This window comes from Alternaria atra (genome assembly GCF_907166805.1).
Source record: "Alternaria atra isolate CS162 genome assembly, contig: 21, whole genome shotgun sequence".
In the NCBI taxonomy this organism is placed as follows: domain Eukaryota; kingdom Fungi; phylum Ascomycota; class Dothideomycetes; order Pleosporales; family Pleosporaceae; genus Alternaria; species Alternaria atra.
Genome location: NW_025091319.1, coordinates 4,323,072 through 4,347,454, shown reverse-complemented (window position 1 = coordinate 4,347,454; position 24,383 = coordinate 4,323,072). Strand labels below are relative to the sequence as shown.

General features: G+C 52.3%; 10 protein-coding genes across 10 annotated transcripts; 7 read left to right on the top strand and 3 right to left on the bottom strand.

Moving 5' to 3' along the window:
- Positions 1-1,184: 1,184 nt before the first annotated feature.
- Positions 1,185-3,323, top strand: ALTATR162_LOCUS1876 (uncharacterized protein; the record flags this gene model as incomplete). The annotated part of the gene is made up of 7 exons (XM_043309476.1): positions 1,185-1,355; positions 1,409-1,452; positions 1,503-1,597; positions 1,639-2,004; positions 2,053-2,106; positions 2,159-2,592; positions 2,643-3,323. The coding sequence occupies 7 exons, from the start codon at positions 1,185-1,187 to the stop codon at positions 3,321-3,323; spliced, it is 1,845 nt and encodes a 614-aa protein (XP_043165411.1).
- A 2,068-nt stretch (positions 3,324-5,391) lies between these two features.
- ALTATR162_LOCUS1875 (uncharacterized protein) lies at positions 5,392-7,533 on the top strand (the record flags this gene model as incomplete). The annotated part of the gene is made up of 1 exon (XM_043309475.1): positions 5,392-7,533. One exon carries the CDS (start codon positions 5,392-5,394, stop codon positions 7,531-7,533), a length of 2,142 nt encoding a protein of 713 aa, XP_043165410.1.
- Positions 7,534-7,942: 409 nt separating this feature from the next.
- ALTATR162_LOCUS1874 (uncharacterized protein) lies at positions 7,943-9,599 on the top strand (the record flags this gene model as incomplete). The annotated part of the gene is made up of 2 exons (XM_043309474.1): positions 7,943-8,259; positions 8,312-9,599. 2 exons carry the CDS (start codon positions 7,943-7,945, stop codon positions 9,597-9,599), a joined length of 1,605 nt encoding a protein of 534 aa, XP_043165409.1.
- Positions 9,600-9,857: 258 nt separating this feature from the next.
- Positions 9,858-11,083, bottom strand: ALTATR162_LOCUS1873 (uncharacterized protein; the record flags this gene model as incomplete). Its single annotated transcript, XM_043309473.1, has 2 exons — positions 9,858-10,290; positions 10,350-11,083. The coding sequence occupies 2 exons, from the start codon at positions 11,081-11,083 to the stop codon at positions 9,858-9,860; spliced, it is 1,167 nt and encodes a 388-aa protein (XP_043165408.1).
- Positions 11,084-12,581: 1,498 nt separating this feature from the next.
- On the top strand, positions 12,582-13,492 carry ALTATR162_LOCUS1872 (uncharacterized protein; the record flags this gene model as incomplete). The annotated part of the gene is made up of 2 exons (XM_043309472.1): positions 12,582-13,223; positions 13,274-13,492. 2 exons carry the CDS (start codon positions 12,582-12,584, stop codon positions 13,490-13,492), a joined length of 861 nt encoding a protein of 286 aa, XP_043165407.1.
- A 291-nt stretch (positions 13,493-13,783) lies between these two features.
- On the bottom strand, positions 13,784-15,725 carry ALTATR162_LOCUS1871 (uncharacterized protein; the record flags this gene model as incomplete). Its single annotated transcript, XM_043309471.1, has 3 exons — positions 13,784-14,842; positions 14,895-15,464; positions 15,516-15,725. The coding sequence occupies 3 exons, from the start codon at positions 15,723-15,725 to the stop codon at positions 13,784-13,786; spliced, it is 1,839 nt and encodes a 612-aa protein (XP_043165406.1).
- A 596-nt stretch (positions 15,726-16,321) lies between these two features.
- ALTATR162_LOCUS1870 (uncharacterized protein) lies at positions 16,322-16,931 on the top strand (the record flags this gene model as incomplete). The annotated part of the gene is made up of 2 exons (XM_043309470.1): positions 16,322-16,812; positions 16,865-16,931. The coding sequence occupies 2 exons, from the start codon at positions 16,322-16,324 to the stop codon at positions 16,929-16,931; spliced, it is 558 nt and encodes a 185-aa protein (XP_043165405.1).
- A 254-nt stretch (positions 16,932-17,185) lies between these two features.
- ALTATR162_LOCUS1869 (uncharacterized protein) lies at positions 17,186-18,049 on the bottom strand (the record flags this gene model as incomplete). The annotated part of the gene is made up of 3 exons (XM_043309469.1): positions 17,186-17,531; positions 17,587-17,900; positions 17,993-18,049. 3 exons carry the CDS (start codon positions 18,047-18,049, stop codon positions 17,186-17,188), a joined length of 717 nt encoding a protein of 238 aa, XP_043165404.1.
- A 634-nt stretch (positions 18,050-18,683) lies between these two features.
- Positions 18,684-19,303, top strand: ALTATR162_LOCUS1868 (uncharacterized protein; the record flags this gene model as incomplete). Its single annotated transcript, XM_043309468.1, has 4 exons — positions 18,684-18,720; positions 18,775-18,790; positions 18,857-18,949; positions 19,003-19,303. 4 exons carry the CDS (start codon positions 18,684-18,686, stop codon positions 19,301-19,303), a joined length of 447 nt encoding a protein of 148 aa, XP_043165403.1.
- Positions 19,304-20,816: 1,513 nt separating this feature from the next.
- Positions 20,817-23,960, top strand: ALTATR162_LOCUS1867 (uncharacterized protein; the record flags this gene model as incomplete). The annotated part of the gene is made up of 2 exons (XM_043309467.1): positions 20,817-21,780; positions 21,838-23,960. The coding sequence occupies 2 exons, from the start codon at positions 20,817-20,819 to the stop codon at positions 23,958-23,960; spliced, it is 3,087 nt and encodes a 1,028-aa protein (XP_043165402.1).
- Between the last annotated feature and the right edge of the window lie 423 nt (positions 23,961-24,383).

Here is a 24,383-nt window from a genome sequence, read left to right as displayed (position 1 = left end):
AAAGTCTTCGAGAAATTCTTCGCGCCGGGATTGGCCGCTTGGCAACGTGGTTGAGCCACCCGAAGTGCGGTGCCAGAGCAGGTGCGACGTATGACCAGACCGTACCAGCTGTTTGTCAGCATATATGTAGAAGTTTGAGTGATGCAGTCGACAAGGCGACGCCATGTCGACGCCATGTCGACGGGATGGAGGTGGGACCAAAGCGGGCGCTAGTGGCGCTAGGATGGTGCTCTTTCCAAAGCGGAGGCGGTACATGTTTACAATCAGCACCTGGGCACGCGACAACAGCCTCGTCACCCGCATCGCTTGCTATTCTTGATGTGTGAAGGCTTCTGGCATTGGTAGTAAATGACGACGAATCTAAATATACAAAGGACTTCGTAGAGGTCATCTGCTCATCAGAGCCTGTTTGATGAGCCTGTAATTCGCCTCACCTCTCTGTCTTATCCGTGTAATAACGATATTGCTGAAGTTTGGAGTTTGTCGTGTACTTTGAGATCAGGACAGCTGCTGCAGATAGCTGCTTCACTCTGCATGCTTCTACATTGAGCTCTGGACACGAAAAGATGTGGTTAGGCAGCTCTGGAGGCGTATTGCAGTGGTCCAGGATGCTACTGAAAACTTACACATGGCGAGGGGATAGTGTGTTTAGGTGTGTAGCACTGGACATGAAATGATCGTGTTGCAAAAAGGTACAGCCGCCTTCTGGTTGGCCACATGCAGAGTTGACGCAGGGTAACAACTAGCTTCCTTGGCCTACACTGGCCTTACGGCCTCGAACCCGAATTTAGGAATCGGCCTTTGTACAGTGCAGCATGCGCTGAATCTCGATGTGGGAATCATCCAAGGCTGGAAGCGATCAGATAAGAGATGGCGCACCAACAGGGAAGAACAAAACATGGTAAAGATGACGTCGTTAGGTTTGTTTTACGCTTGATGTCACTAAAACACAGAAGAACCACAGAAACGGCTATGTGTGCCAAGTCACTAGCGTACCGCCATCGCCACTGCTATGTGGGTCACACGTAAATGTACAAGGTTCCCCAACGTGCTCCACGGTATCTTTGCGGGAAAATCAGCGGGTATGTCTGTATTGAGTAGTTGGTGAGCTACGACGTTGCGAGTGAAAAGTGATTGTGCTGTGGAACGACGCAGAAGATGCAATGTAGATTGCAAGCAGGGTAATGTGCTCGCCAAGACCTTCTAGGGCGACTGCCGATCGTCCCGTCCTAGTGGCTTCTGCTGGTTGGACGGGCACCGACCAGAACTTTCCCTCCTCCATTCTCCTCTCTCCATTCTCTGTACAACACACCGCTATCGCACAATCTCTCTTGACAGTATCCGCACTCTTATTTGTTTGTTTCTGGGTTGTTCAAGGCCAAACGCAGAGAAAGCTCTACTCACACAGCAAGCCACCTCCGAGCTAAAGGACGACTGCGTGTTGGCGAAGCCGTAAGAACCAAATCAGGTTGCAGAATGTCATTTCTTACCAAGAACCGAAGAACAAGCCCTCAAGATGCCCCCGAAACCCGCGAAGACCAATTTCCCGCCGCTCAGCTCGGTCTCCTAGGTATGGCTTTCTACGCCACTGACACTAGTTATCATTAGTCGGAGCCTCGCACTGACAGCACACTCCAGCACTGGTTCGAGTCGCAGAACCGATTGCCCTCACCTCGATACTTCCATACGCATGGAAACTCGTTGTCAACTTCCAAGTCGGCTCCGAAGCGAATGCACCCTTTTTCGCCGGTCTGCTCATCTCCGCCTTTTCGCTCGCCGAGGCATGCTCGGGCATGTACTGGGGCTCCGTCTCCGATCGCATAGGTAGAAAACCCGTTGTTATACTCGGATGTCTAGGGACAATGTCCTCTTTGCTACTTGTTGGCTTAGCTCCTAACTTTTGGGTCGCACTTCTTGGACGAATCATCGGCGGCGCGCTTAATGGCAACATTGGCGTTATCCAGACTATGGTGGGAGAATTGGTCAAGCGACCCGAACATGAGCGTGAGTCTTAACAGCAGCTTCTACTAGACGTTGCTAATTAGAAAATAGCAAAGGCGTATGCCGTCATGCCATTCGTGTGGAGTATTGGTACAATCATAGGCCGTAAGTCACCATCATTCCCTCGTCCTCTGACCTCCCGTACTGACTGCTTTAGCATCGATTGGTGGATACTTTGCTGAGCCTGCTCGAAATTTCCCCTCTGTCTTCAGCCCCACTGGCGTTTTCGCCAAGTTTCCTTACCTACTTCCAAACATCATCTGTGCCTCCTTGCTTCTGCTCTCCATCCTGATGGCATATTTTCTTCTAGAAGAGACTCATCCAGACAAGCAGCCGCGCGGCTACTTCGAACAATACGATGCAGCCGTTGCAGAGACACCTCTTCTCCCAGCCCAAGGTGCGACAGCTGATGCTGCCGCAAACTTGACAGCAGATTCTTACGGCACTTTCAACGCTGTGGAAGTTGAGCACGACGAGATCTGGCGTGTGCGCTCTAATGGAGACTGGGTAGAATCACCGACAAGTGAGAAGGTCTTCACACGTCCGGTCATCATGTTCGTCGTAGCGCTAGGAATCTTCACATACCATTCTGTAAGTCTAACAGCTATCCCGGTATGAACCACCGGCTAATGTTACTTCAGATGACATACGACCACCTGCTTCCAATCTTCCTCCAAGACAAACGCGCTGACGATGACATGAATGCACTGGACATTTCGCCTTCTTCTTTGGGCGGCGGTCTTGGTATTCCTATTCAGAATGTGGGCATCATTCTCTCGCTTAACGGCATCATCCAGCTCGCGATTCAAGGTTTCGTCTTCCCTCTACTGGCAGATTGCTTCGGTGTATGGCGCCTGCTCATGATGGTTACGCTGGCACATCCGATTGCATACTTCATTGTTCCCTTCCTACAGCTCCTACCCGAAAACTTGCTTTACCCCGGTCTGTTCGCTTGCTTGACCGTACGAAATCTGACATCGATCCTCGCCTTCCCGCTTCTTCTGATCATGATCAAAGAAGCTACACCCGACAGATCGCACCTTGGAAGAATCAACGGACTGGCTGCGTCTACAGGTGCTGCCTGCCGTACAGTGGCGAGCCCTATCGCTGGCTTGCTTTACGGTCTATCTATTGAGCTTCATTTCACACCCTTGGCTTGGTGGGGTTCTGCCTTGGTTGCAATCTGCGGAGCTTTACAGGTACCATTCCTGAATCGCGCCGCGCACGAGTGTCACGCTCGTGTTCGTAACGTAGCTAGCGACTATCTATCCAAGGAACGTCGTCGGAGCGAAGTAGTACACATCGTGGTCGAGGATGAGTAGTGATGGGGGCAGCAAGTTTGCTAGCATGCTGCGTACATGCGCCACCATTGATTAGGAGATTGCATTCTTACTCACCCGTTTTTTCGCACAAATTAGCCTTGCGAAAAGCGAGTCATCTTCACGGCGTCCTGGAAGCAACGGCAATGATACCAGAATTATGGGGGTATTGGCGTTTAGCATTGGAAGTTTGGCGTTCGCTGCATTTACATTGGTATAGATCACGGTAGAAGTCTGCACATGTTTACGTTCAACAAACACAGCAATACGATAGGTTCCTTATTGCATAACTTTCCAGTAGCTGTTTTCTTCGGATATGTGACTGAGAGGACCAGGATAGGCCTTAGCATAAAGTCGATCGTTCATGCGAAGTCCTCCATAACGGGTTGAATCTTGAAACGACTGGGTTGTCATGGACGTGAGGAGTACAAGAATAGCAACGTGTCAGGGCTCTCCGAAAGGACAACCCGACCATATTCCGAAGTGGCGAGATAAAATTGAAACTGCCTTCAGCGGAGTGCTCTATACTGTGTTTCTTGATCATAATCTGAAAGCCCCGAGGACGATCTGTGAATAAGCGTAACGAACGTCCTGCAGCTGTGTGCGAAGTTTCCTCTTACGTCGCGAATCGCGACCCTAAGATGCCGTCATTCTTGTTCACGAAGCCACAATCCTGCGTCAGTGTCCCGAACACTGACACCGCCACTTCCGCGTTCACGACATGTTTGTGGCCTGTTCCACATGCTGCTAGGTACCCGTGCGCCGTGTCTCTAAAGCTTGTCCATTTACCCCTGCACTGTGTGCGATATTCTGAGAGCCATGCAACCTTGACCTGGAAGTCAGATCGTCTTCTGAAGGAAATTCAATATTGATTTGCAGATGGATGATGAGTGGTGCGCGGGCGATGAATCGCGCATGCCCCTCGGTCTTCCTCGCCCGAACTTCGACAGAAACTACGCTGCCAATATTCCGAGTACGACAAGCTGACAGCTCTCTCATGGCTCTTGAAGCTCTTCTTCATGCGGACACCCTTCTAATATTGCAAACAAGCCTTTGAGACGCGAGCTTCCGATGGGCCTAGGGTCGATGTCGCCTGAAGCTTCGTGTTCCTAACGCTCGTTGGCCGCTGCAAGGGCGCGATGGCGGAACAGCCGTGAAACACGCTCGTGCATGTTCCTTCAGAACGACAGCGTCACGGCTATAGTTAGTCGGCGTTGGCTCAATCAGGAAATTCAGGTGGCGGAGAAGAGCTTAGCTGGGCAACACGGATCTAGACGGATGCAGGAGAAGGGACTGGCGGACCAGACGCAGCAAGTGAGCAAGATGCCCGTATGTATTGACCTCTTAGTGCCTCCGCGGTACCGCTACTGAAGACGATCCGAAAGGCAACAGAGCATGGATGCGATGAATTGTCGACAACTTGAGGCTCTGCTCTTCTACCGGAACACAATCATCGGCCCTCACCCAGTCGTAAGGGTATCGAACAATATACTTGACGCTGCTGGCTTGCCAATGTACAGTCTACACGTGCCATTGGCTCGTACCTGCATGATAGTCTACTCAAGCCTGCTATTTAGGGCGTTTCGGAAGCGCCCCTGTTGCCCTCGCTTACAACATGCTCACGTCAAAGCCGTTCGACTAGGCTCCACAACCTCTACCCAGGCCATCTTGTAACCGGCGACACTATTGCCATGTGGATCTGTAGAGCGCGCGACAAAGACCGACATGGAGGCCCCTTGGGCGACTCATTCTGATCGTGGCTGAGCATGCGAGTCGGAGGCCGTCGGCAGACCAATCCTTTGGAAATGTTTCAAGCTGGCTTGTTTCGAACGAACGCTGGTGGTGGAAGTATATCTTGATCGTTTGTCCTTTCTCTCAGCATATTTCTACACACTTTGTCTTCTTAATTAAAGCATTACATTTGCTGCTACTTTCGCTTACCAAGGCGAACAAAGTCACACTCTTTTGACTTTGCTGTCTTGTTAGACCGTCATTCGTTCAAGGTCCAATTACAACATACGTTTATCTTTATTGCAACATTTAAATTTGAATTCGACACCCGTATTTCACCATGAAGTCCACTTACGCTCTTTTGGTTACTGGCCTCGCTGCCCAGCAGGCCGCGGCACACTGGAACTTTTTCGACAACTACGGCACACCCAATTACAGCAAGAACGTGTGCGACGACAAGCAGAAGGGTGGTTTCAACTGGGCTGATCTCACGGATGGCCAGTCTGTCGGCAACTACGGAGATTTCGACTTCTCTGGAGGATGGAAGTGCTCCAACTCCTTCGGCAAGAGGGACACGTTGAGCAAGCGGACCTTCGGAAACAAGTGCATCAAGAACACCGTTCGCAAAGACAAGCCTGCTTCTTTCGGCTGTGCTCAGCGTGGCTTCTCCATTACGCACATGGACGTTTCATCCGAGTTCGACGCTGAGATCGAACTTCATTATAAGATGGAGGACGGATCTCTCTGCAAGCAACATACCAGCTGCTCGGCCGGTGGATCGACGTTGCAGAACACTCAGTGTGGTGGCGCCAAGTCCGTCGAGGTCTACCTTGGCTCTCACTACAAGGGCGAGAAGGAGTCTTGCGAGATCGGTTTCCACAACATCGGCTTTGATTGTAACGCCGAGACACCATACACTCCTCCCTCGCCACCTGAGGTTCCCTCTACCTCAAGCGAAGTTGTATCCTCCACTATTGTTATCGAGTCATCCACTGCTCCAGCCTCCAGCGCTGTTTCTTCCGCTGTTGAGACACCTGTTTCCTCTGCTGTCGAAACTCCTATCATCTCGTCTGCTGTTGAGACTCCTGCGTCGTCTTCTGCCGTTGAGACACCCGCCACCTCTGCCAACGAATGCGGTCAGTATGGCGAGGGATGCAACACACCTGTTGAGACCCCTCTCTCTTCCACTGCTCCTTTCACCAACAGCTCTATGCCCGCCTACACTCCTCCAGCTTCTTCAGCTGTGGAGATCGAGTCTTCCTCCGTCGTCGAGGCCTCTAGCACTCCCGCATCGATTCCCTCCATCAGCACTGCTACTCCCCAACCGGAATCTTCCACTGTTGAGGTGCCATCCACGTCTCAGAGCTCCACCGTTGCTGGTTGCGGCTACGGAGAGTCTTGCGAGCAGTCTTCCACTGTCGCATCCTCAACCGCTGCATCCTCCGCCATTGTTTCATCCGCTGTCTCTAACTCTGGAACTCCCCTTCCTGCTACCAGCTCCGCCGCTCCTCAGCCTTCCAGTCCTAGCTATCCTCCTGTCGACATCACTGACTCGGTTCCCAAGTGCATGAACTCGTGGCTCCAGATCTCGGCCCCAGACTGCAAGGACAACACCGATTCCAGCTGCTACTGTGTCAAGCCTGAGTTCACTAAGAATGTCATTGACTGTATCTCAGCTCGCTGCGGTAGCGACGATGAAACCAGCAAGGCTCTGCAATACTTCATCGGTATCTGCGCTGAACACGTTCCCAAGAACCCCAGCATCGTCGGAGACTGCCCTTCGTACATCCCCTTGAACCCTACTCCTGCTGCCCCATCTGGCGGTGCTTCTACTGGTGTTGCTAGCAGCAGTGAGGTTCCAGAGGCCGCTGAGAGCAGCACCATGGCTGCCCCTCCTGCTGGTGGCGAGAGTTCTGCTGCTCCATCTGTCCCTGCCTCCTCTGCCCCTGCTCAGGGCACATCCAGCGCATACGGTCCTGGCTACCCTGGAGAGACTCCCGCTGTTCCTACCCAGGGTGCTAGCACTACCGTCCCTGCCGGTGAAACTCCTGCGATTTCCACTGTCGTTTCCTCCGCAACCACGACTCAAGTCGTTGGCACCACCACTCCTGCTCCTGAGACCCCTGCTGCCGAGACTCCTTGCACCACCATCACCTTCGGTACCACTACCCTAACCGTTCCGCAAGTTCACTTCACTACCCAGACCAACTCTGCTGGCGCCAACCCAACTGAGCCTGTTGCCCTTGTGCCCGGCACTGCTGAGCCTGCTCAGACCCCAGCTGCCACTACCCCCGCTGCCGGTGGCGCTCCTTACCCCATTCCCTCCACCATGGGTACTGCTACTGTCCCTATGGGCACTGCTACCGGTACTGGAGCTGTCCGCCCTTCTTCGCCAGCTGAGTTCACTGGCGCTGCCTCGCCATTCACCATGGTGCCCAAGGGTGCTCTGTTCGGTGCTGCTCTTGCTTTCTTCGCCCTTTAGATGCTATACATTGTATTGTGGTGTAGCCGTATTTCTTTTGTCTTCTCTGTTTGTATTAAGCTGTTGGTGCCGTACATGATGCACAACTCGTATCCGAGGACGCGAAGCTGTAATACAAGAGTTTCCTTGAAATCGTAGAGTATATAGAAAAGTATACATATGCGATTCACAAACTGCACTCAAGTCTCCCGTTATATTACGCTTGACGTTCATATTGCTCAAACTTAATGACCAATAGGCACTGCATGGGTTCGCATGTGAAAAAGATGGGGCAAGGCGCTGTGCCGAGGTCCGTGATGGGCGTAACATCCAGGGATCATCGTCATATTGCTAGCTTCCCCGGACTCTCTAATGACAACAACATCCCCTCAAACTATGGTCCCGACACATACAACCGAAGACGCCCAGTATGTCGTCGTCTGGCGCATCGCAGCCCACACCGCCTGGTAAATCGCAAAACATCGATCCGATATTGCGTAATGCGCTCCGCTACACCATCTCGGCAAAGGAGTATCAGTTGCTGCACCAATACCTCCTTTCGCGCGCACCGGTTGTGAAGAAGCACACTATACATCCCAAGCGATATGACGCAATTGTAAAGGGTCCAGATGATTACAATGTAGCGGCATTCCGCGCTGCACTGCGCTTGGGAGTCGTGACCTTCTCGGGGCTGAAGGCTTGGGAAGTGATTAGTACAAGGCTTTTGTCGCGGGGAACCGCGAAGAGGTAGGACAAACTTCGCTTCTTGATTAAAGAATTTGCGCTAATACTACGGCAGGAGTCAACCCAGGACATCAGTCTTCAGGTCACCAAACGTGCGCCTTAGCAGCTCCCTCGCCCTCATACTCCTATTCCACCGCCTCCTACGTCGCTTCTTCCTGCGCATTCGTGAAAGCCTCCTAAGCAATGAAGGCAAGTCGTTCCGGCGACGGAACCCACGCATATCTCGTTCCCTGACATCGAGATTGGCACCGGCCATTGGATCCAGCTTGGCAGGTTTCTTCCTCGCCGTATACCCTGGAGATCAACTGCGTGTTACAATCGCGATATACATCATGACAAGGGCTCTTGAATTTGGCTACAACTACCTAGAGGAGCTAGGCTACTTCAAGAATAAACCCAGTTGGTTCGGCTCCTGGATGATAATGCCAGTAGCATGTGGACAACTATTGCACGCGTTTGCCTTCGATCGCGACTGTTTCCCCTCTGGATTAGGCGATCACATATTGAAGAACTCTCCAGAGTACATACAGAAACGACCGACAGACTACCCAAGCACAGCGCAATGGCCAGGTAAATTCGACATTGTGGACAATCTAGCGGAGATCTCGCGACAGCGCTGGCCACCTTTCGTATCCCCCATTCTCTTTCCCAACGCAGAAACGCTACCAAAACGCCTGACGTCCATCTCCCCAATAACTTCTCCTGCACATCCAGCCATCAAGTCCTTGTCGTGTGCCTTACTCCACCCACATGATCCTTCCTGCCTACGAACCTACGTCCAGTACTGGATCCAAGCCTTTCCCAAAATCGCCCGTTTCTTCACTCTGTTCTTCACAGCTATGAGCATCACAAAGTACAAGGCTTTCCTCTCCTCGCCCATCACCTCGTTGAACAATCTTGCCAAACGCATATTGCGCATGTCGCTCTTCCTCTCTGGTGCCATAGGAACAAGTTGGGGCTCTATTTGCCTGTTCCAGAATATCTTACCCCGGACGTTCCTTTCTACGCAACGCTGGTTCCTAGGTGGTTTCCTCAGTGGGTTATGGGCATTCCTGGAAAGGAAAGGTGGAAGGAGTAATTTCTTGTATACGGCTAGAATGTCGATCGATTCGCTGTGGAAAGTAGGGGTTAAGAGGAGATGGTGGAAGGGCGTGAAGAATGGGGATGTACTGCTTTTCGTTGTTAGTCTGGCGACTGTAAATGCTCTGTACGAGGTGTCGCCTCGGGCGGTTAATAGTGGCGTTGCGAGGAAAGGACTAGGTGTGTTGAGGGGTGAGGGCTGGGTTGATAGAGCAGTGGTGCTGAGAGAACGCAAGGGCAAGGAAGGTGCTGATGAGGAGTAATGATATCCAATTGTTTGTGTACAAACACTCTGTATCCTGAACGCGGTGATGATGTGTCATGGATGTCCAAGTATGTATGTAGTATGCTAAACTGGCAGAAAAGTAACGATCGTTTTGACGAATTTGCTCTCAAAAGGACTGGATAATCTTGAGTGGGGTATAACACGGCTTCTAAAGCCAAAACAACCACACTGAGTTGCTTCTTCCATCTCCTGCCATTACCTTCTTCCCCTTCCCCCGGTAGAAACACATGTTACATCAAGCCATCTTCATACCCTCAGCGCATTCGGCCAATTCTGCCCTCTCACCACCATAACTCTTCGGTACACCCTTGCCTAGCTCGGTAGCAAGCTGATTTCCATAACTCAGCACAACAAACTTCTTGCTCGTCTCCTTGGCCACAACCAACTTCATCGCGTTGAATAACCAACCCATAACCACAGGTACATTGACAAAGAACTTCCTGCTCAGGGTTTCGGGGTAGTGACGTCCTAGTATCTCAATAGTCTTGTTGGTCGCAGTCTTGACGAGTGGATCGCGGCGAAGGAACGAGACTTCGAGGTAGTCGTGGATTTGAAATCCCTGGTATGGATCCGGACCTTCTCCAAAGTTCGGGATGGGTGTCGTAGCGGCGGAGAGGTTGAGTGCTTGGATGGACTTTTCCATGAGGCCTACGCGCCAGCGGAGGAAGCTGTGAGGCTCTGTTAGAATGATTCTCTTTCATCGCATTTGAAACAGGGAAGAATATACCCGTCCAGATTACCAAACGTAGCCTTGTTGTCCTTTACAGCTCCATAAATGTTAAAAGTCACAATGTCCTTCTTGTTAGGACTCTCCGGTACGCCCTCGACTTCCAACACGTATCCTAGCCCATCGAACTTGGCCTTCTCGAACGTCTCTCCTGCCGCCTTGATCGGATCAAATTCCTTCCTCCACTTGAGCGTATCAAGCAGCTGTGACTTTGCTTTCTCCAAGTCATTTTGGTTGGCTCGGAGGAACTTTTGTAGTATAAGCTTGGTATGGAAGGACTTTGATTTGCTGAGCTCTATGCCATAGACTTCGTTGTGTTGGGCTTCGGTAACGAGGGCCTCGAAAGCGTCGTAGAACTTGGTAAGTGGGTGATCGGGCGCAGTCTCTGGCCAGAAGGGACCCTGGGTGGGCGCTACGGTGCTGGCTTCAGGTTCTTTCTGTTCAACAGGTTTGGCGTCGTCGGGTGCGGTTTCAGACGCCGCGGGATCCGCTTGAGTGGTGACATCTGCCTTCTGATCTTCTTCTTCTTCTTCTTCTTCTTCTTCTTCCTTCTTCTTCTCGTCGACTGAGAGAGCGGCTACTGCAGCCGTGGCGTTGTCGACGGTATCTCCGTCATTCTTGTCGGTGGACCCGGCCACAAGATTAGGCTCGGGCTGCTTCTCTAGGCCTGCTCCACTAAAGAGACCGGCGCCTTCCGTGGGTGCTGTGCTCGCGTCTTCGGGCTTCGATGCCATCTTCTATGTTTCGCAAACGGGTGAGCGATAGTTGTGCTGTCAATGTTGTGTTTGGAGAATTGTTTCAGTTATGCGGAGATCGATCCCTAAACTCCGGAACCGCAATGCGCGTCCTCACGTGTCTCATATCGACATGTGATTGTACACCAATTGCACACATCACTTGAGCTTCATGGTCAGTATGATATCATGGTTCTTGCAGTATCAGTGTATTACGTCACATATGAGAAGTTCTATGTCCAATATTCAATGTGCTATCGCGAATAATGAAGATTCAATAGTAGTGCATGTGTTTTCATTATAGATAAGGCATATTACATGGCCGTGGTATGTTTCAAAGCAAATGTCCCCATCGCATTTTCCTCGTCTCCTGCCGTGCATGAATTGCATAACCCATGCCGGTATATGGCGAACGAGCGGTCAACAGAGGGAAGATAAGTGGCAGCGCTGTACAGCACGAGTGTAATCTGTGCTTGACAGTTAGCATATATCATAAACCGTCAATTTGAACAAATATGCAGGTGAAGAGAGCAATCAGTCGAAAGATGAAAAGTCTCGAATGTTTTTTCAATCAGTGAGGCGAACCCCGTCTGAGTTAGCATGAATTGGTGTTCATCATAGCATGGGAGAGAAGAAAGCAAGGGTCATGTACCTTTTCAGTGTAGAGCTGGTAGCTGAATCAAGTGAGATTTCAGTCGAGTGTATACCTAGAGCCATGTCAGTCACGATTCAGAGAGAAGACGTTTTGACTAGAGCTCGAGTATGGGAAGAGATTCAGGTAATCGAACTAGTTTATTCCCCACGAAGTGGTCGGTATTTGATAATACATTTGTTGCTCATCATCTAAGGATGGGTACTGGGGTGCGAGGGATGTGGTCTAACCTTTTGGATTGCATCGCAGCCCACGAAGCCCTTGCCGTCTCAACAGCCCTACGACGAGGTCTGCTATCGCTTGTAACCAACGAACGTAGAGGATGTGCGACAGGCGGAAGGCATCGGCGGGCTGCGAACCGCGCATCGGCGGTAGCGCTTTGCATTGCGCATCATGATGGTAAAGCCATACTGCGACGGACAACTGGAAGACCCTTCATGATTTGTTAGCGTTGGTCCGAACAGAACTTGCAGTAACAAATTGGTAGATGTTGCGAACGATCAGTATTCTCGTTTGGCTTGAGTGGTCGAATCACCATAGAGTGTATGATAGGGGCGACACAAGTGTTCATCATGATGACAACAGTAAACAAAGAGAGGGTGGGCATGTTGACTTACCAAAAGTTGGGCGCGTTGTTGGAGTGAGAAGGAACAGCAGCAAGCTCAAGTTTTGTACGGGAACTTTTCGCGGCGGTGTTTCGTTTCGCCGAGCGGGTCGTGGTCCAAGCTTTGCTACGTGCGGCGCCTTCCATGGACGCGCTCGTTCGTCGTTCTTAGGTCGGCATCTACGCGCTTCCTTTCTACACCAATCCACCGGCACTAATATCCATCTGCACCCCTGTTCAACATGGTCGCCTCAACCACCGCATCGTTTGAGAACTTTGTCAAGCAGACACGGGAGAAGAAGAAGAACGAAGCCCTCGCGCAGCAGTTCCTAGGCGGAGGAAATCGAGGACGGAAAGCGAACGCATCGGGCGCTGGCGGACGGTCGCGCGTCGAATCTGAGAAGCCTTCGTTGCTCAGCCGGATAAACGGTGGCGCCGGTGTCCAAAAGCGATCATCGAGCGCGAAACCAGCTGGCAGCATCGAGGGGAAATGGCAACACGATCTACATAAGCTGAACAACCCCCGCGGCGCAGCCAACAACAGAAACAACCTCGCTCGGACGGCCTCGGCATCGCAGGTTGAGCGCAACAGCAAGGCCTACGATAAATTTGCTCCCGTCATTGGTCGGGGTGCAGCTCCGCGCAGCAATGACGCAGCGGGCTTTAGCATTCGAGGCGTTGCGACTGGAGGTCCATGTACGGTCATTGCGAGCAACTTCGCACCTGGAACCACGGCCGCGGATATCGAAGCTGTCATGAGCCCAATTGGGGGGGAGACGCTAGGATGCAGACTCTTGTCTGCCAACCCGACAGTCATGGTCGAACTGCAGTTCGCGAGCAGAGAGGGTGCTGAGAATGTCATTGCGACATTCAACAACCAGAAGGTCAGTCTCCTGGCGTACATATTGCTGGACTAGACTAATCACATCGACAGGCTGATGGTAGACTACTCTACGTCTACATGAAGGATGTTCCTGCAAGTACCCACGTAGCGCAACCCCGAGCACCGCCCGCTCGCCTTACGCAATCCACTGATGGCATGGACATTGATGCCAATGCGGGCGCACGCGCTGGTAGCTACCAAGATGGACGATTTGGTTTCAACGACGCCGGTCGCAGAGAACCACCACGAGGCCCCCGCCGACGATACTAGAGCTTCAGGACCAGCGCACATCTTCTTCAATTTTCACTGTACGATACCCTTTCACCAACGACAGCGATGAGCAGATTTCACTCAGCGGGGGTTCCAGACCAATGACATGCGGATGAGCCGTGTAGTGTTGGTTTTTGTTTCGGAGACATAAGCAGGGAGCTGGGTTACATAGATATGGTATGCTCTAACGACTTCCTCGCCAAGGATCTGGTATCTAGAATACATCTCTAATTATTGATGGATATCATCTCTCTCGTTGTCATCTCCCTGTCTGCTTCCGCGCTGCGGGAATTACTTGCTAGTCCAGCCTTCAATAGCAGCATCAACATCCTTCCTGTACCTTTGCTGTCCCTCACATAGCTCCAAGAACACCTTGTATTTGGCGTCCAGTAACTTCTTGACTGTCTTGTCAGCCAGTGGCTTCACAGTCTTACCAGGCTTGCTCAGTCTGTCCATGATGTCCCAAAGCGGCTCACTGTTTCCGTCCTTGTCGGTGCTCGCCGCCTTTGCACCCAGCATAGCCGCGCCGTGTACCACAGCCGCATGTACATATCGTGGGATGAGAACGGGCATGTCGCATGCGGTGGCCATGAGCTGCATGAGCAGGCCATTCTGGCACTGAGAACCAGACATGAAGATTGAGGAAATAACGTGGCCGGAGGCATTCATTGCAGAGACGATCTGGTGCGTCTGCAGAGCGATGAACTCCATAGTTGCGTAGTAGTAGAGCGCCAGACTGTCGAGACTCTTGTCGGAGCTCAGACCGATAACAGAGCCCTTCATATTGGGGTCGGCAATGGGCGAGCGGTTACCGAAGAGATCACCGTAGAAGAAGAAGTGGCGGCCAAGCCAGGCGATGTGTGGCGCGTTCTCCTTATCTGCCATCTCGCGGAGGTGTTCGTTGAGGTAGTCATAGATGTTGGTGTTGTATGTTTCTGCGACAGACACGGCTTCGTTGAAGGCTGGGTGTGTCTCGATTACATGCTTGAGCAATTCACCCGTTGCGCTTTGTCCTCCTTCTGCCATCCAATAGTCTGGTAGTAGAACGTCTCGGTATGGGCCCCAGACACCATCGACGAAGACAGGGTTACGGGACATGGCAAGGTGACAGGTCGATGTTCCGGCCACAGCTGCAAGACGCGTGAAAGCTTGTGAAACATCGTTCTTGGGCTGATCCATATCCAGAGTATCTTCGTCGAGCTTGACTTTGGCGCCAACGGTACCAATCCAGCCAGCGTAGGCGTCGATGACTCCACTGCCGACTGCGATACCAGGCTGTAGACCCATCTCTTGCGCAGCCTTTTCGCTAAGTGTACCGACAAGTTCACCGGCAGTGAGATAGCGTCCGTTCTGTATGCACGTTAGCTGAGACCGTCAGGTACAGTAGCGAAGGACAAACCACTTTGTCAACACCGCCCATGCGCTTGAAGTTGTCTTCGCATAGGTCTTCAAGTCCAATCTCTTTGAGGAAGTCTTCCTGCCAGCCCTTGACACTTCCATCAACTCCGACCGGTACGAAGCCCTGCTTGCAGACTACACTGCAGTAACTTCTGCTTTCACTGCCAGTAGCCAGATGTGTAAGAGCATCAGTCAAATCATAGAACTTGCAGCGGTCGAATAGCTCCTTCGGCATGTTGTTCTTCAGCCACAGCACCTTTGGAATCTCCATCTCGATAGACATCTTGCCTCCAACGTAGCGGAGCAAATTATGCCCAGTAGCATTGATCTTGTTGGTTTCTTCCACAGGTCGGTGGTCGAGCCACAGGATGACGTTGCGATCATTACCATCCTTGTTATCAAAGTTTGGTCCGGTGACCGCGACAGGCTCATCCGTGTCGTCTCTGAAGACTGCAAGCGAGCAGGTAGCGTCGAAGCCGATACCGCGGATAGTGCTCTGGTCGATGTTGTGCTGATCCATTGCTCGGCGGACTGAGGAGCAGATGCATCGCCAGATGTCTGTTGTGGATTGTTCCTGATTCACTTAGTTTTCGCTCACAGCAGCTATCACATGTAGGTCAAGTACATAGTAACCAGTCTGTGGTTGCCAGAGGCCAATGTTTTCTGATGCCAACCCAACAATATCTCCCTGGTCATTCATAATACAGGCTCTGGCACTACCAGTACCAACATCGATACCGATGTAGTGGTCGACTTGAGGGTGGAGCTCATTGCGGGGGTCCGTCGACAGTTGACGCGACTGCTTGCGCTGGGACTGTCGGAAAGGAATTGCCATTGCTGCGTACGACTATGAAGAAGTGACAGTAAGGCGAAATCTTAGAATGGAAGAAAGCTTGCAGAAATCTCAAAGACCTGAGAAATAGTGTTGAGATACAATACAGCTGTCAATGCGGGATGAGCTCATAAGAGCTCTGGGGAGCTCTAGTACGGTGGGGGTGGGGCAATAACCCCAGCGTTCTGTGCAATCGGACTACTCGTCTTCAGGGTCATCGTCGGCCTGAGTGCCGATCTGCTTACAGAACGGACGGAGAAATGTGGGCATCGTGAGCGTCGGGTCCACCTTTTGAGGTATGCCGGATGCTGTTGGGCCAGCGTTGGCTGTCAAGAACGCCACGCAAAGCAGGTTCATGTCTTGGATGACGGCTGATCATGGTTATCGGTGCGATTTCGGATCAAGCGGAGGCGCAGGATCATTTTACTGTATACCCCAGGAGATATGGGATGAGAAGGAGGGGTCGTGGAAGCGCAGCTCGCTTGAGTGAATGTCCCGTCGGTGATACGATTCGCCGTTCAGTTGAGAGCTAGTCCCAGCTCCCGTAAACCAACACTGTTGCGCATACAGATTGCAACAGACCGCACCAGCACGCTAAGATGCTATTATCTCGACTTCTTCTACTGCCCTTTGCAGTCGCATCGTCGGTCACACTCTACGTCTCCTCCGTCCCAGCCTCAGCGGATAGCGCCGTAATCCCCTCCCCAATCCCGCTTGCGCAGATCGAATACGACGCAGACCAATCTGTCGGCACTCTAGCCTCCTTCACACCACCTACAGGCTCCTACTCCCCTGATCATCTTCTTCGCGTCGGTCTTACAGATTCAAAGTCCGGTTCATGGCGGGGCATCGTCACGTCAGCAGCCAGCTTCTCAGACCAGTACCACAAGAAGTTCATCATTCACGTTGATGACAAGGGGGAACCTTTCCATGTTGGCTTTGGAACGAGCGCGAAAGGTAGCGGGGATGAGGTAGAGGTGGAAATAAAGAAGAGGAATGTTGGGCCAAAGCCGGTCCTGAATAAGCCTATCGTGCTCAATGCGGAGGGGAAGCTCGACGGCAAAGAGCCGGAGAAGTCATTCTTGCAAAAGTGCGTAATGGAGCAGCCTTCGATCTCGGAGGCTATGCTGACTCTCTCACAGGTACTGGTGGGCTCTCGCTCTCTTCTTGGTAGTGCAATTAGTTGCAGGTGGTGGAGGAGAGAAATAAGGCAAAGACGATTCGGAGTCTCATCGATTCCCTATTCAATTCCAAATGCATTGTTGATCTTCATTGCCAGTCATATTTTCCCTGAGGCCTACGTTGCCGGTACGGTATTCTCAATGATTTCAATCAATCTCGTGTAGTGGTGAGCAACCAATGTTCTATTGAAGGTAAAAGACATAAGCTATCATACATTCCGCTTCGTTTCTTCGTCTTAGCGTCTAGGGTCGGGTATAATCATGCATTCATCGTAAGCCCACTCAAGCAAGAGCCGTGCTAGCAGAACTAGGACGAGACTGGACAGGCGGGGGAAACACAGTCTTGGGGACCGCGACAGCTGCTGCAGCGGCAGATGCAGTAAGAGAAGACAGCGTCGGGATGGATCCAGTTGAGGTCGCATTGGCTGGAGCACGGATAGCAGGTGATGGTGTTGACTTGGGCTGGTGGACGTCCATGGGCAGGATCTCCGTCTTCAGCTCCCTCGTCTTCTTCTGCTTGGGCTCGGGGGCCTTTTCGTTCTCCTGAACGTAGAACTTCCGGAGCAGCATGATTGCTTCCTCTCGGAAGATGCCACCGGTGACTGGATAGGGCTTATCAATGCTGGGGCTGCTGAAGTCAGTACGGACCATTCATATGTTTGTATAGACAGAAGGTCACATACTCGGAGTGAATGTTCAGCACTCCTCCAGTACCGCCAAACCGCTCGTTCCAGCATCCGAAGTAGACTGCTCGAATGCCATACTGGCGCAGCATGGACGCACACATGACGCATGGCTCAACAGTAACATAGAGGTCCGTCTCGTTGAGGATGCTGATGGGGTGCTTTGACAAGATGCCGGCGATGGCGACAAACTCGGCGTGTCTGGTACCGTTCAGAGTCCGATTTGTCTCGTTCATGCCTCGTCCGATGACCTCGCCATCTTTAACGAAGACACAGCCGACGGGCGTCTCATCGCTCTTCAGTGCAAGTTCGGCCTATAGCGAGGATGAGTCAGCATCGAATCCAAACACGGTAGTGTGTGCTCAGGATAAAGGTGAGCTATTGTAAAGTGAAGGGCGTGATTCACCATAGCGATAGCCTCTCGCATGAAGCCTTCATGATACGCTCTCTCCTCGGGATCCATGGCGTCTGGTACGTGAATCGCTTCGTCGTCTTGGCACTGTTCTGTATTCACCTGAGAAGTATTGGCGGCTCTTGAAGTGGGTGTTTGCTGTGCACGTAGATAGTAAAGCGTCAGGCCGAGAGCGGCAGACGCAAGCACGAGAGCCTTCCATGATTCCTTCGCTTGCCAGATTGTAGTCATCCCAAGGTGAGGCAGTTGCGACCATACAGAATGTTCTGAAACAGAAGGTGCAGGTCCGAGTTCTCAGGCGCTGAGTGCGGGCCCAAGACGGTTTCGGCAAGCACTAGCGCCTAGTTTACGTGGACGTGGAAGCCGCGATCCGACCGAGGGCTGAGCTACCACGAGAAGCACACAGCCATTGCCATCGCAACGCCAGGCATCGACCAACATTCACTCTACCCAAGCCTATTCACTGCACAGCCACAATCACATTACGCAGCGCAACGTATACCAACGCGGCGCACGATATATCAACAAAGCATATCAAATCTCGCGTGATACGTCTTCCAAGAGCTTCATTCAGCTTGCGCCAGCAACAAAGCTACCGGAACCGCAAACCAGACATCTACGACACACCACCTTGCGCATCGCCCAAGACAGCTGGGTTTACACGACAATCAGTTGCACTGCAAAGATGACGCTCGCAGAAGAGTTCAAGTCGAGGAATTTCAGTAAGACACCTAATGCCGAAGCTGTGACTTGTTGCTGACATGGCATCTTTGCAGGTATCTACGGTCAATGGTCAGTCACGCCAGCTGCTATGCACATGTCCACTGCATGCAGCATGTCATGCTAACTCACCTCCAGGACCGGAGTACTGTGTATAGTCCTTTGTTTTGCGCTGGGCATCGCCAACATCTTCAACGCCAACTGGGTCATCGCGTTTAGCATTGTGTGTTTGTACGTTTTCCGCGCCCCTCACCCAGCCGGCAACATGTCTAACCAAGTTGCAGAGTATGCTCGTTCATCATCATCTTCATCGAAATACCGCTGCTCCTCCGCATCTGCCCGACTTCACCCAAGTTCGATACCTTCATCCGTAAATTCAGCTCCAACTACATGCGCGCTGCCATCTATGCGGCAATGAGCGCCATACAATGGGCCAGTATTGCGGCCCGGGCTACAAGCTTGATCGTTGCGGCCGTCTTCTTGCTGATCGCAGCCGTCTTTTATGCGCTTGCCGGCTTCAAGGGCCAGCAGTTCCAGGGCAGCAAGACGCTGGGAGGACAGGGAGTCGCCCAAATGATCATATAAGGCGGAAGGGAGATTAAGCCACGAGGCAACAGGCATGGGCGATGATTTTGAACGAACGACACGTTTATAGAGAGAGCGCAAGGCCCGATGGACCGATTGAAGTCGCAAGGGCCGAGATAAAAAGCCTAAGCCTGTTGAGAAGCGATTATAGGGAGTGGTTTAACTTGTTTGTAACATCATTCAACAGCTGGGCGTTCTAGGGGCTATATTATGTATCAGAGTCTCTTGGATCTAGAGATGCTTGGTCAAACTGCTAGGCGGCCAAAATGCGACATCCTTTCACGGTACCCATGATAATCCCATGACAATCCAGTATTTGTCCGTGAAGCATATCTTGTCGCTGTGTGGGGGCACCTACGTAATTATACACAGGTATTAATGTATGGGGACGAGTGCAGGGCCCACACGAGTCCCTATGACGATGTTCTAGAAGCTTGTAATGGACAAACACTGCTTCAACCTCTCTGGTTTGGATAATTTAAGATGCATGTACGCAACAGATGACCACGTTTGAGTCTGCACCCTTGCTGGAAAGGCGCCGATAAGCACGAGCAGTGCCAGACCATGACAGCGGAAACACCAAAGGTGGACTGGCATCTGCTCGCCTTTGGGATGACGATGACTGGCTGCTAGAACCTCGCCAGGAACCACACTTGTTCGGCGCGGGGAACGCTAGCGGTCTAGCGGTGCCGGAGCTTGCGCGGGCGTTGAAGATCCTGCCGCACTCACCGCAGCTGATGGGTGCAAGTCAAACAAATATACATGTCATGGGTGAGCTTTGCATTGTGACTTATCCAAGTCTTGATCCAAGTTGAAGGTCCCCAGGCTGTGAAACACGACCATGCGGTTGTTGCAGTCGCAAAGTCCCCAATGTAGGATAGCGTCTGGTGAGCATGTGTGACGCTCAATTCAAGCGGCCAACAGTGACATTGACGTGTCGAGTAGAACAACATCTTCTCCACAACAAATCCACGTGACAAAAACAGTCAAGCCATGGAAGGAACCAAGTCAAATGATGGGTGATGGGTATGCAGGTTTGGGGGGTGTGACGATGGTAGCCGCGTGCAGAACGCCAGGGCCCATACGCCATACCCAGGCATGATGCAAATGCGGGTCGCAAGCTCTCTGCTACATAAGTGCACCGCCCCAGCTTCACAGGGCCGGTCCATTTGCGCCATTTTGGCTATCTGCCCCTCTTGCCAGCCTCACTTCTAGTCTCCAATCCAATCCAATTGCATATTTGAGGTGAGTACCCAGGGAATCCGCTTTGCCCAGCATCATTGGGCCTTCAAGTCATAGCCGCGCTTATTGGCCTGGCCTGTAGGAAACTGCCCGAGCCAAATCTGAGCAGTTTTCTACAGCTGTCGGGTTTCTCTGCTCGACTGACCAAACCGCTTATCGCACGCTGCACAATTCAAACATTCAATGCTCCGGGTCTGTCACTGACATTGAACATCTTGTAGTTTCCGCAACACCCACCCCCACCTACCCCCGAGCAACAGACACAGAAGCAATGAGTGCTCCACCAACAATACCTCCACGCCCGGCGCGGGCCCAGAACAGCTCTTCTCCTGCGCAGGGTACCCATATGGACGTCCCCAAGATTCCTCCACGCCCGAAGCGTGGTATCGAACGCTCCGTCTCCCCGGCTGGAGATAGATATGCCCGCTCTCCTCTCAACGATCCAACCTACGTACATGGCGGACCGCCGAAAGAGGGGGGCCGCCTTAGCACCGATCTGCCCTCCCGCCCACCGAGCGTTTCCATGCCCTCGCTCGGAGAAGAGGGCAACGAATACGCCAGTTTCGAAGACCTCTCAAAGACCCTGACAAGCGAGAACCAGGGCGGCTCTCCACAACATATGAAGAACGTGGCAGGAGACTTGCCTCTGCATGCTCCAACAGCCTCGGTTCCCAGCTCAACCGCAAAAAGTAGGATCCAGGCGGTGACGCGGACCGACTCACAGACAGCGGCCGCTGCTGGCTTTGGCTCCCAGCTGTCCGTCGACGACAAGGTCTCTCAGGCCAGGTCTGGTCGCTCAGGATCTTCTACTGGCTCGCGCCCCAGCTCCCTCTACAACGACAAAGATGAGCATGGTATTCCCGAAATTGGCGTGCAGGTACCCATGTTCCGCAACGCCGGAGATGTCCAGGCTCCCAGTCCTTCGCCCTATGTGCAACAACCCGGAGCCCAAGGAATAGGTTTCAACCAGAAGGCCGGAGGCCGCCATCACGGACGCACCAAGAGCGGCCGTGAAATCTTCCATGGTCCTCCTGGCAGCTACGGTATGCACGGTCATGGCAAGATTTCGACAGACGACTTTGAGCAAAAGTGGTACGAAAAGCATCCCGATGATTTGAAGCGCGAGAAGGCTGGCGAGTACGGCCCTCATATCCAAGAGAATAGGAAGGATTACCATTGGCGCGCGGATAACCTTGAGAAACTGGTGCACACCAGGTCTCAAGACGTCGGAATGGGTAAGTCAGCAGCAGCAGCTTCAGTGTCAGCCAACTGTTTCTAATCGTTGTGTACAGGCACCAGCCGAGATGCAGTCAGTACCCCCGACGAACAGATTGGCTACAGGGCTACTGAAGAGTATGCTTCGCGGATGGCTTCTCCCAGACCGCAATCGTCAGGTCGCCCCGCCTCGATTAAGGGTGGCTACGTCGACTCACCACTTCGTAACGAAGCCGGCCAAGAGGTCAACGACAAAGGCGAAGTCATCCATATCGATCCCCCGGCGCACCGCTCCAACAAAGTCCATGGTGGTGGCTATGACCCGCCAACTGAGGATCTCGGCCCCGAAGGTGGTAACACAGCTGAGAAAGGCGGATGGGTTACAGAGCGTGGCTATGGCACTCCCATCCTAGCTTCCGATGAGTTGAAGAAACACCCAGACGCCGAGTGGAGACAGCCCGCTGTATCGCCTGAGCTAGAGCGTCACGGCAACGAATACACGCTCAACGAAGATGGCAACCCACAATATGTCACGAAGCAGCGCACGCATAGCAGAAGCTCAAGTCGAAACAACAGCACGCAGCAACAGCAACGTGTTATTTCCAGCCCAGCACAGTTTGATCGCGGGGGTACCCCACTAGAGTCTCACAAGGAGTATGAACCCCTATTTCCAGAGGATGAGGAAGACACCAAGAAACCGAAGTCTCAGGTCGACAAGCTCAAGCGTCCAAGTGTTGCTCGCCATCAATTCCCAAGTCAAGATGTATGGGAAGACACGCCTGGTAGTCTACAACTCGAAACTACCGTAGATACTCCTCAAGAACCGGAAGAGCCGAAGACTGCTGGCGGTAACAATGACGTGAGTCCTGCAAAGGTTTTCGAAGACCCGAACACAGAAGAGCAGCGCAAGAACCAGATCGACAAGGAAGACCAGAAGTCTTTCCTCCCCGAACACACTAGACAGTTCGCCGCGGAGAACAAGCTCCTTGGAAAGGTTCGAGATGAGACACCTGGTCGCCCTGGAATGCAGCAACGCTTCCCAAGTCAAGATATCTGGGAAGATGCGCCATCCCACAACTATCTTGAAACTACAGTCAGCACACCACAAATGGAGGATTCGAGTGAGTATGCCGAAGACTCGCCAATTGACCAAAAGCCACCGGTCCCGGCTCGTCCTAGTGTCCCGGCTCGGCCAGCCAAGAGGGAGTCTTCTGCAGACGACAAGAAAGCACCCATCATTCCAGACCGTCCGAAGCCGCAGATTCCTGCACGTCTAAGCAAGCCATCTACTGGTTCTTCGGAGAAAGTACCAACTGCCGAGTCGCAGGCGGGCGAGAACGAATCTCCTCAGCCGAAGGCGAAGCCGCCCGTCCCCGCCCGGCCTGCTGGTTCGAAGATTGCAGCTCTCCAGGCTGGTTTCCTGAAGGACCTCAACAGCAAACTTGGTCTCGGCCCTCATCCACCACCTAAGGTCAAGGAACCTGAAGAAGAAGAGGAAGAAGCAGAGAAGGAGGCAGCACCACTTCCCGATGCTCGCAAGGGTAGGGCTAAGGGCCCGCAAAGGAGGAAACCTGCCGCATCCCCATCACCAGTCGCGGCGGCTACCATTACTGCTGAAGTTGCTGTGCCGAGGCAGTCGCTCAGCTTTGGTCCTGTTACCGCGATTTGGAGCTTTGGAGAAGACGGTAGTCTTGATGTGCCCGCTGCAAAAATGGCAACTCAAATGCAGCAATCGCTCAGTGCTTTGACCAAGACGGATGAACCTGTGATTACGGAGGGTGAAGCAGATCGAAGTGCCCCAGCAGAGTCAGAAGAACCGGAGCTTGCACAGATCGCATCAAATGATGGTAGCGAACCTGCCTCTGCGATTGAAACAGTCAAGGAGAAAGCGCCATCGACCCTTGAGCAGGCCACTTCTCAAGTGTCGGAAACTCTCTCATCCGTCACCTCTAAGATATCATCTGCACTTCGGCCAGAAGAACCCTTGGTAGCTGAGACCGTGCCCGGCTCTTCGGACGCTCCTGGTGCATTCTCTGGATCTGGTCCAGATCTAAACAACGAAGCCAATGTCGGAGGTGCCTCTTTGGAGCAGAAGCAAGCGGAGGATAAGTCCACCAGTGTCTCCACTGAGGAGAGGAAGGCTAGTGAGGCTTCTACGGAAAAAGAGGGTGAGGGTTTCTCACATACGTATGCTGGTTAGGCCGTATTTCAATGAAGACAGGGTCGATTAGTGAGTTGAGCTGTATTGTTACAGGATCTGCGATGCGAGGGAGCTCGTAGATGTTCTCAGTACATTATGAGAATATGTTGTCAAAATCGGCTTTTGTTTGGTGCATGTGATTATTCCTCAAACGTTGCTTCAACTCACTTGATGTCTTGTCCGCACGCGTCAGACCGAAACCTTGCGGCTTACAGATAATCAACAAGCGAAAATACATAAACTTGGGCTCCTATCTCATCCAAATACCCCCCAAGTATAGCTCAAAATTGCATAACATCATCTTTCCCGCGTCAGGCAGAGAAGCGCGCAAGAGATGACGAATCTCGGGCAACGACGAACAAGCGCGCGAAAGGATTATCCAACAAAACACCTGATCTTCACATAGAGGATCCATCAAAACAC